Source organism: Meleagris gallopavo, unplaced genomic scaffold, assembly GCF_000146605.3.
Source record: "Meleagris gallopavo isolate NT-WF06-2002-E0010 breed Aviagen turkey brand Nicholas breeding stock unplaced genomic scaffold, Turkey_5.1 ChrUn_random_7180001879934, whole genome shotgun sequence".
Classification (NCBI taxonomy): Eukaryota; Metazoa; Chordata; class Aves; order Galliformes; family Phasianidae; genus Meleagris; species Meleagris gallopavo.
The window spans coordinates 17,905-28,537 of NW_011144226.1; the positions used below are offsets into that span (position 1 = coordinate 17,905).

Genomic DNA, 10,633 nt, shown 5'->3' on the forward strand with positions numbered 1-10,633 from the left:
GGGGGATGCTGAGGAATAGGGGGGCACGGGGACATGTGGGCAGACGGGACAAGATATGGGGAGGGTAACAGTGAATGGGGGAGGCACTGGGATAGAGGGAACCCCGGGGTGTGGATGTCACTGGGGGTCGGCATGTGGAGTCTGAGAGTGCTGCTTAGGGACACGTGGAGGACACCGTGAGGAAGTGGGGACGTGGAGGGGACACAAATGGGTGTGTGGTGGGGGTGGGCTGGATGCTGGGGGTGGCATTGGGGGTATAGAGGTGTCACTGGCAATGTGGGGGACACCAGGATGAGGACACTGGGTGTATCGGGGGGCACCTGGGGATATGAGGGGGACAGTGAGGGTGTGGGGGGCCATGGGGTGTGGAGGTGACGCTGGAGGGTTGTGGAGGGCGTATTGTTGGATATAGGAATGACAGCGGGGATGTGGAGGGCGCAGGGGGGCAGTGAAGGAGCTTGGGGGGGACTCCTGGGATGAGGAGGAGCACTGAAGAATGGTGGGCGTTGACACCAAGAGTGACACAGCAGCAAAACGAGGGATGCCGGGTTGTCACCGGGAGCGATGCAGGGTGATGTGGGGGTGACAGGGCCCCCTTCTGCCCGACAGCCTGGTGATTGAGACGCTGCGCGAGGTGGATCCCACACGGAAGTGTTACCGCATGGTGGGGGGCATCCTGGTAGAGCGCACTGTCAAGGAAGTGCTGCCCGCACTGGAGGGCAACCGCGAGCAGGTGACTCCTGGTCAGACCCCCCCTTCACCCCACAGGCCCCTCCCTCCCCCCCCAGCCGTCCTAAAACCCCTCTCCCCTTTTTCTCCCCCAAGATCAGCAAAATCATCGAGACGTTGAGCCAGCAGCTGCAGAGCAAGGGCCGCGAACTGAACGAGTTCCGCGAGAAGCACAACATCCGCCTGGTGGGCGAGGATGACCCCCGGCAGCCCCCCAAGGATGGCACCGAGGGGGGCAAGGGCAGCGCCGCCGGCGTCCTCGTGTCCTAGCCTTGTTGTCCCCTGCTGTCACCTGTCCTCCCTCCCCTTGTTTAGTGGTTTTGTTAAATAGATGTGGGGATTTTGGGTCACAAGTGTTCTCTAGTTACGGAGTAATGGAGGTGACACAAACCCTGGGAGGTGGCACTGTGGGCGGTGACAGCAGTGGCACTTTGAGGACGCCCTTGAGCTGCCCGTTCACCTGTGACTGCCGTCAGCCGCCGCTTTCCTGTACCGTGTTCCTGTCGTGCCCTGGGCTGTGCGGGAGGGACACACACAGGTGTCACTTCTGCTGGGGGTACAGTTGACAAAAAGCCGCCTGGATGTTGTCCCCACAATGTCACTCGGATCCCTGTGACCCTCTCTTGCTTTTACTCTCCCAAAAGTCTGTTCCTTTGGCAGAGGGGATGTGGGGAGCCCGGTGGGAGGGATAGACAGGGCTGGCACTGGGAGACATGGGGACACTGGGGGACGTGGGCACACACAGTGGCACGGGGTTGCAGAGACATGGCCAGGCACTGGGGGATCTGGGGACACGGGGTCATGGAGATGCTGGGGGTGGCATGGGGGACACAGGGATGTTGGAGGACAACAGGGTATGGGGGTGCTAGTAATGGCACGGGGACATGGAGATGGGCTGGTACTGGGAGACACGGGGACAGGCGTTTATGTTCCAGTGGGGGGACGTGTGGCCCCAGGACTGGAGCTGGTAGGGGGTTGCACAACCCCCCTGGGGATATGGGGGATTGCAGGGTGAGCAGTGGGAGGGGACACGGGGGCAGCAGCTGTGGTGGTCAGGGTTGTCCCCTGTCCCCACGAGCTGGGTGAGTGCTGGTGCGTGCCGGTGTGGGGTGGGGACAGGAGGGGACGTGCTGTTGACTGTACACAGCCCACACCCACAGGGACACTGGGTGCAGCCGGTTCCCCCCAGTCCCCTGCGGTGACCGTCCCCATATAATGTGGGTGCCACCAGCTGTGCCATCAGTGCCACCACCATGGAGGGGGACGTGGGGACACGGATGGCTGACATTGAGAAGGAGAGCCTGCTGGGTGCTGTGCACGGCGTCTCGGGGCCCGGTATGGCTGCGTGTTGGGGACAGTGGTGACACTTCTTGGGGCAGACAAGGGGCTGACGGCGCAATGTCCCTGCAGTGGTGACGGCCATACGCATGGCAGGGGCAGCCATGTACGAACTGGTGCGTGTGGGGCACGCAGAGCTGGTGGGGGAGATCATCCGCCTGAGGGGGACATGGCCACGCTGCAGGTGTATGAGGAGACCTGTATCCTTGTGGCCTCGCCTGTCCTTCCCTTGTCCCCTCCCGTCCCCCTAACCCTTTCAGTGACCTTGTTCCCTCCTGTCCTCTCCTGTCTCCTCGTCACTCCTGATCCCTCCAGTGACCTCATCCCTTCCCATCCCTCCATCCTCTCTGCCCTCCCATCCCCTCCTGTCACCCTGTCCCGTCTCCTGTCTGGTTTGCCCCCTCCATTTCCCTCGTCCCCTCTTCTGTCCCCATCTCTTGTCTCTGTGGTCCCCTACTGTCCCCATCCCATCCACTCTCCCCATTCCTGTTCCCGTGTCCCATCCCCTTCTGCCTTCCTTGAGTGTCTCTGTCCCCTCTAGTTTTCTTCTCCCGTCTGTGGTTCCTGTCCTGTCCCCACCCCCACATCCCCCACCCCACATCCCTATCCCTGTCACCCACGTTCCCACCTTGCGTTCCCCACCTCATGTCCCCTATCCTCTACCCCACATCCCCAGCTCGTGTCACCCTCCTGCTCTGTGTGCCCCCTCCTGAGCTCAGCACGCAGCGGGGGTGCGGGTGGGGGATCCGGTGCTGCGCACGGGTCAGCCGCTCTCGGTGGAGCTCGGTCCTGGCATCCTGGGCTCCATCTTCGACGGCATCCAGCGCCCGCTGCGGGACATCGCACAGCTGACGGGTGGCATCTACATCCCACGGGGTGTCAACGTCCCCGCGCTGCCACGGCATCTCACCTGGGACTTTGTCCCCAGCAAGAGCATCCAGGTGAGGACGTGGGAACGTTGGAGGGACACGGGGACGTGAGGATATGGGGACAGAGGGACGTGGGGACTCCATCTCCAGTAAGAGCATTCCGGTGGGGACATGGGGACATCGGCGGGACATGGGGATATGGGAATTTTGTCCCCAGCAAGAGCACCCAGGCGGGAATGGGGACACCCTTCTGCTCCCGTTGGGGGGACTGCACGACCCCATTGCCACCCGGTTATGGGTCACACCATGGTCACACCGTGCCAGGTTGGCAGCCACGTCACTGGTGGGGACATCTATGGGACAGTGACAGAGAACTCACTCATCCAACACAAGATCATGGTGCCACCCCGCAGCTGTGGTACCGTCACCCACATCGCACCACCAGGACACTACAGCGTCTCGGTAAGGGGTGGCTGATGTAGTGCTGGCACCGCTGTCCCCAAATGTCCCCAACAGCATGGTAGTGGAGTGACGGCATCCCGCTGTCCCCACATGTCCCTGAGGACGTAGTGGTGGTGGGCTGGTGTCATCCCATGGCACCACTGTCCACAAATGTCCCTGAGGACGTGGTGGAGGCATGCTGCTGTCCCCAAATGTCCCCAAGAACTTGGTGGTGGCATCGCAAGGCACTACCGGCCCTACATGTCCCCAAACGTCCCCAAGGATGTGGTGCTGGAGCTGGACTTCGAGGGTGTGACCGAGCAGCTGACCATGATGCAGGTGTGGCCGGTGCGCCAGACCCGGCCGGTGGTGGAGAAACTGACAGCAAATCACCCACTGTTGACAGGGCAGCGCGTGCTGGATGCGCTTTTCCCGTAGGGATTGGGATGGGATGGGATGGGAATGGGATGGGAATGGGGTTGGGGAAAGAATGGTGTGGGGGTGGGAGTGGGATTGGGATGGGGTTGGAAATGGGAATGGGGTGGGGATGAAGAGTAGATTGAAATGAATTTTGATAGGGATGAAATGAAATGTGGGTGGGAATGGGAAGGGGATGTGGATTGGGTTGGGGATGGGATTGGGGATAAAAGTGGGGATATAGGTTGGGGGGTTGGGGGATGAGGATGGCAGACTCACGTAGGTGGGAACTGGGGACATGAATAGGGGATGCGGGTTGGGATCAGGGGGTGGGGGTAAAGAATAGGAACAGGAGTGGGGATGATAACGGCAAGAGGGAGAGGAGTGGGGACAGAGAATGGTGACAGGACAGAGATGGAGATAGGGATATGGGATGGGGGATGTGAGTAGAGGGAACGGGAGTATGGGATTGAGCTGGGAAGAGAGGTGGGTGTGGGAATAGGGTATGGGATAGGGGACAAGGAGGACAGAGATGAGGGATAGGGAACGAACTGAGGATGGAGATCAGCACGGGGACAGATGGAGGCAGGATGGAGTTGAGGATGGGAACGAGTATGGACAGGGAGCGGCCACGCAAGGGACCGTCCCCAGGTGCGTGCAGGGTGGCACCACAGCCATCCCCGGTGCTTTTGGCTGCGGCAAAACCGTCATCTCGCAGTCCCTGTCCAAGTACTCCAACAGCGACATCATCGTCTACGTGGGCTGCGGGGAGCGTGGCAACGAGATGTCCGAGGTGCTGCGGGACTTCCCCGAGGTGAGTGCAGCGACACAGGGGGACAGCGAGGGGACAGCGGGCCAGGCGGTGCCAAGAGTGCTGCCATCGGAGGGGCCAGCAGGGCCAACGAGGCCAAGGGAACCGAGGGTGCTAATGGTTTCTCCCACAGCTCACCATGGAGGTGGATGGGAGGACGGAGAGCATCATGAAGCGCACCACGCTGGTGGCCAACACCTCCAACATGCCAGTAGCTGCCCGCGAGGCCTCCATCTACACTGGTAGGCAACAGGGGACGACGACGGTGACGGCGGTGGCTCTGTCACCGGTGCCACCCTGAGCCCCTTCCACCGCAGGCATCACGCTGTCTGAGTATTTCCGCGACATGGGGCTCCACGTCAGCATGATGGCTGACTCCACCTCCCGCTGGGCCGAGGCGCTGCGAGAGATTTCGGGGCGTTTGGCTGAGATGCCGGCGGGTGAGAAATTGAGCATCCCCAACGTCACCCCGTTGTCACCGGACGCGGGCGCCGGCGCCTCACCGTGCCACCCCATACCCTACAGACAGTGGGTACCCCGCATACCTGGGCGCTCGCCTGGCATCCTTCTATGAGCGTGCGGGGCGGGCGCGCTGCCTGGGGTCCCCCCTCCGTGAGGGCAGTGTCAGCATCGTTGGAGCGTGAGTGTCACCTGGGGGGAACAACGTGGGACCATCCCACCCCACTGAGTGCGCTGCACCCCACAGGGTGTCACCGCCCGGAGGGGACTTCTCAGACCCTGTCACCTCAGCCACGCTGGGCATCGTGCAGGTGAGCTTTGAGGTGCCCACGGATCCCGTATTTGGTGTTCTCCAAGGATCCCATATTTGGGGTTCCCCATGGATGTCCTGTTTTGTTTTCCTCACGGGTCCCGTATTTGGGATTCCTCGTGGATCCATATTTGGAGTCCCTGTGGATCCCATATTTAGGGTTCACACCTTTCTCATATCTGGGGTTCCTGTGGATTCCATATTTGGTTTTCCTCACGGCTCCCGCACTTGGGGTTCCCACGGATCCCTTATGGACTCCCATGTCAACCCCCCCCCGGTCCTACAGGTGTTTTGGGGTCTGGACAAGAAGCTGGCACAGCGCAAGCACTTCCCTTCAGTGAACTGGCTGATCAGTTACAGCAAATACTTGCGGGCGCTGGAGCCCCACTACGAGCGGCTGCATCCTGACTTCCCCGCACTGCGCACCCGCGCCAGGGAGATCCTGCAGGAGGAGGAGGATCTGGCTGAGATTGTGCAGCTCGTGGGGAAGTGGGGGGGGTGGGAGTGGGGGTGGGAATGAGATTGGGTGGGGATGGGGTGGGGGTTGGGGTGGGGCGGGGATGTGGAGAGAAGGGGAAGAGAATTTGAATGGGATGGAGGTGGGATTGGGAGGGGGATGAGATTGGGTAAGAATTGTATGGGATTGAATCGGGACGGGGGTAGGATGGAAATGGGGTGGCATGGGGTGAAATTGGGACAGGGATGGGATGGGAAAGGGATGGAGGTGGCATGAGATGGGAATAGGACAGGGATGGGATGGGGATGGAGACAGTATGGGGATGGGGATAGGGAAGAAATGGGATGGGGTTAGGATGGAAATGGGGTGGCATGGGGTGAAATTGGGACAGGGATGGGATGGGACAGGGATGGGATGGGAAAGGGATGGAGGTGGCATGAGATGGGAATAGGACAGGGATGGGATGGGGATGGAGACAGTATGGGGATGGGGATAGGGGTGGAATGGGATGGGGTTAGGATGGAAATGGGGTGGCATGGGGTGAAATTGGGATAGGGATGGGATGGGAAAGGGATGGAGGTGGCATGAGATGGGAATAGGACAGGGATGGGATGGGGATGGAGACAGTATGGGGATGGGGATAGGGGTGGAATGGGATGGGGAGGAGAGCTGTGGTGTGGGGATGAGATCTATGGGATGGGGATGTTGCCTTCCTCACAGGCGTCCCTTGCTGAGGCTGACAAGGTGACGCTGGAGGTAGCCAAACTCCTCAAGGATGACTTCCTGCAGCAGAATGGCTACTCCTCCTACGACAGGTACTGTGCCTCCACGTACCCCCCGTGTCCCAACATTCCCATGCCACTCCAACGTCCCTACTCCACTCCCACGTACCCACACCACCTCCACAACCCCAAGCCACCTCGATGACCCCATGTTGTCCCCACGCCACCCCCACGTCCCCATACCATCTCCACACGCTCGTGTCCCCACATCCCTGTGCCGTCCCCGTGTCCTCACAGCGTCCCCCACATCTCCATACCACATCCATGTCACCAGGACACCCCCACGTCCCTGTGCCATCCCCACACCCCCACATCAAACCCACGTCCCCGCGTTCGCACGTTCCCATGGCACCTCTAAGTCCCCATGTCCCCGTGACATCCCTCCTGTCCCCACACCATCTCCCCCCCGTGTCCCCTTGGGGTTCCCCCCACTGCCCCCCAGGTTCTGCCCCTTCTACAAGACCGTGGGGATGCTGCACAACATCGTCACCTTCTATGAGCTCGCCCGACACGCCGTGGAGGCCACTGGGGCTGGCGAGCGCCGTGTCACTTGGGCAACCATCCGTGAGAACCTCGGGGACATCCTGTACCGGCTGAGTGCCATGAAGTTCATGGTGGGAATTAGAAAGGGCAGGGGGAGGGTCACTTATAGGGTGTCAGGGGGCATTTATAGGTCTGGGGACACCTGTAGGATGTCACTTATAGGGGTTGAGGGATGCTCTTTGGGAGTCACTTATAGGGAATGGGTGGGGCACTTATTGGGGGTCAGAAGGGTCACTTATAGGGTAGTGGGGGTGTGCTTATAGGGGTCGCTTATAGGGAATTGGGAGTACGCTTATAGGGGGTTAGGGGGCATTTATAGAGGGTTAAGAGGTCACTTATAGGGAATCAGGGGACCCAGAGAGTGACACAGATGCTGCCCCCTCCCCCCCCCAGGATCCAGTGAAGGACGGCGAAGCCAACATCACAGCTGCCTTCACGCAGCTCAACGAAGAGATGCAGGCAGCCTTCCGCAACCTGGAGGACTGAGGGACCCCAATTAACCCCCACCCCAGTCACCCCCCCCGCACATCGGGATCTGTCCTCAGGGTCCCATAAATGGCCTGGGGTGAAAAGAGCCACAATGCTCATCTGGTTTCAACCTCCCTGCTGCGTGCAGGGTTGCCAACCACGAGACCAGGCTGCCCAGAGCCACATCCAGCCTGGCCCCGTGTCAGTAAGCAATTCTTTGTTTACCACATTGTGCCCTGTTCCTTTCATGAGTAATTTAACTGGTTTAAAGCAGCTGTGTCTGCTACTGCCTTTCTCTACAACATTCTTTTCCATTATACACAAGCATACACTTGCAGTGGTGTACCTCAGAGGTTTCATCAAGGTCCATTTCAAAGTAGCAGGAGTTTTGTTCTGTCTCAAGACAAACATCTCGGGTCTTGATGGTATTAAATGTTGACGATGATGGTGTCTTGTTTTAGTTAGCATTAAAATTGCTTGGTGGTTAGATTTTGATACGTGAATATTTAGAAAGAATGTAACAGACACTGGCAAAAATGAAAAGCAACTGCAATTGGATCATTTTTTTACAGATATTCATAAGCATTTTGCACCGTTTTCCTGGGTTTGGAGAAGTTTTCCTTTCTTTGCTTCTTTTTTCCCCCTCCAAACTTCTGTAATCCAAGAGCGAACGGAGATTCCCGGGCGCCGCGCTGCCGCTCCCAATCAATGGCGGTTGTTCTTTCCGCGGTCCCTGCTGCCGCCGCGTGGCCAATCAGCGGAACTGCAGCTGCTTCTGTTGCTCCCGCAGGCAGCATAACGCATGCGCGCAGAAATGCGGAAGTGGCGAATCTGAGTTCTGACCGCTCTGCGCAGCGAATCCGCCAATCTTTGTCATGCTTAGTCCTCCAGGCAACAGCGCGCATGCGCCCGGAAATCGCACCCATCTCTACCGACGGGCGGGAGAGCAGCCAATTCTTGGGCCGCGAGCTCAGCAATGTTGTCCCCTTTCCAATTCGTAACGGCTCTTGTTTTATGCTCGAGTCCGCCCCGGAACAGACCGGTTTTTCTCCCAGCGGCCCCTGCGCACCTGGCGGCACACGACTGGCTCAGCGTCCAACCTGAGCTGGGAGGCACTGGAGGGCACTCGGGAACATTGGGGCGATCTGAAGCGAACTGAGGGTCTCATGCGTAGAGCCTTGACTGAACTGGCGCACGCGCAGGGCCGTGCAAGACTAAGCGGATGCGTAAAGCCGAAACGAGCGCATACGCAGTGCTGTGCTGGAAACGGAGCATCCGTAGTGCTGTTCCTGAACTGGCGCATGCGTACTGTTGTGCCTCAAACGGTGCATGCGTATTGCTGTGACTAATCTGGCGCATGCGTAGTACTGTGCCGGGCCTGTCGCACGCGTATTGTAGTGCCGGAAGTGGCGCATGCGTACTGCTCTGTGTGCAATGGCGCGTTTTGTGTTACGCGCCCCACAGAGCCCTGCAGTGCGCCTCAAATCCCCACAGAGCCCCACAGAACCCCAAAAAGCTCATCAAAACCCCACAGACGGCATTTTCTCACAGAAATACGACGTTTTCTCCCGAATATATGACATTTGCTCCTAGGAATACCAGTTTTATCACAAAAAAATGACATTTCCGTACAGAAATACCACTTTCCACCCTGAAGTATGGCATTTTCGCCCAAAAATTTGCAGTTTCTCCCAATAATGTGACATTTTCGATAGAAATACCAGTTTCCTTCCCTAAGTATGCCATTTCCTCCCCGAAGAATGATATTTTCTACCAGAAACACCAACTTTCTCCCAAAAATAAAACATTTTCTCACAGAAGTACTACTTTACAATCCAAATATGAAAATTTTTACCCAGAAATATGACATTTTCTCACAAAAATATGGTATTTTATCCAAGAAATACCAGCTTTCGAACTAACAACTCATATTTTTTCCCCAAAATATTACTTTACACTCCTCAAAATATGAAAATTTTTACCCAGAAATATGACATTTTCACCCAGAAATGTTTTCTGCCCAAAATATGACAATTTGTCACAGAAATACCATTTTTCAATCCCAAATATGTCATTTTCTTCCTAAAGTATGACATTTTTTCACAGAAATTCCAGCATTCTCCCAAATATATGACATTTTCTCAAAGAATTACCACTTTTCTATCCTAAATACGACATATTCTCCTCAAAAAGACGTTTTCTCTCAGAAATAGCAGTTTTCTCCCAAACAGAAGACATTTTCTCACAGAAGTTTTCTCTCAAACATATGGCATTTGCTCCGAATTTATTAAATCCAACCAAATCAAACAAAATCAGAGAGAAACAGAGCATCTTACACAGGAGAAGCACGCACCTTTTTCTCTGCTGGGGTCCAGCCAGGAGCTCCGCCTTCCCTCCTCTGTATTCCAGGTCTTCCAGGAATGCTGCTTCTCAACAAAATGCCCATAAAGGCAGCCCAAAAACCAGGACAGGAACTCTTCAACTCTCTTTAAGTGATGTTCTGATGTGGAACACTGACAACAAAAATCAAAACGCCACAGCAGAAATACTTCCCCAGTGGCAGCCAGCCCTTAAATGGGGTCTGGGAAAGGTGCAGCCACATTTTTGGGGAGAGAACGGGTATTTCTGGGAGAAAAAGCCACATTTTGGGGGAAAAAAAAGGTATTTATTTGCGGAGAACTTGTATTTTTGGGGAAAAACAGGTAATTCTGGGAGAAAAAGCCACATTTTTGGGAAAAACAGGCATTACTGGGAAAGCCACACTTCTGGGGGAAAACAAGCATTTCTGAGAGAAAAAGCTGTATTTTTGAGGAAAAACAGCTATTTCTGGGAGAGAAAGCCACATTTTTGGGGAGAAAACGGGTATTTCTGGGAGAAAGAGTTGTATTCTTGGGAAAAAACAGGTATTACTGGGGGAAAAAGTTGTATTCTTGGGAAAAATAGGCATTTCAGGGAGAGAAAGCCATATTTTGGGGGAAAAACGGGTATTTCTGGGAGAAAAACTCACAT

The 10,633-nt window shown here is 56.5% G+C and overlaps 2 protein-coding genes across 2 annotated transcripts in view; both read left to right on the forward strand.

Moving 5' to 3' along the window:
* Nucleotides 1-1,082, forward strand: part of PFDN2 (prefoldin subunit 2) — a 2,148-nt gene extending 1,066 nt beyond the window's left edge. Inside the window, exons 3-4 of the mRNA XM_010727255.3 lie at nucleotides 610-733; nucleotides 826-1,082. Of these exons, the coding sequence (XP_010725557.1) occupies nucleotides 610-733; nucleotides 826-999 (298 nt within the window). The 3' untranslated portion in view covers nucleotides 1,000-1,082. The remainder of the gene's footprint in view (nucleotides 1-609; nucleotides 734-825) is intronic.
* A 351-nt stretch (nucleotides 1,083-1,433) lies between these two features.
* LOC100540888 (V-type proton ATPase catalytic subunit A-like) lies at nucleotides 1,434-8,149 on the forward strand. Its single transcript, XM_010727254.3, is given in 15 exon segments — nucleotides 1,434-2,064; nucleotides 2,140-2,223; nucleotides 2,226-2,267; nucleotides 2,794-3,008; nucleotides 3,261-3,398; nucleotides 3,660-3,811; nucleotides 4,446-4,608; nucleotides 4,739-4,847; nucleotides 4,923-5,045; nucleotides 5,131-5,245; nucleotides 5,312-5,375; nucleotides 5,661-5,862; nucleotides 6,550-6,646; nucleotides 7,056-7,227; nucleotides 7,550-8,149. Coding segments are annotated over 15 exon segments (1,851 nt in total). The 5' UTR covers nucleotides 1,434-1,982; the 3' UTR covers nucleotides 7,643-8,149.
* Nucleotides 8,150-10,633: the final 2,484 nt, after the last annotated feature.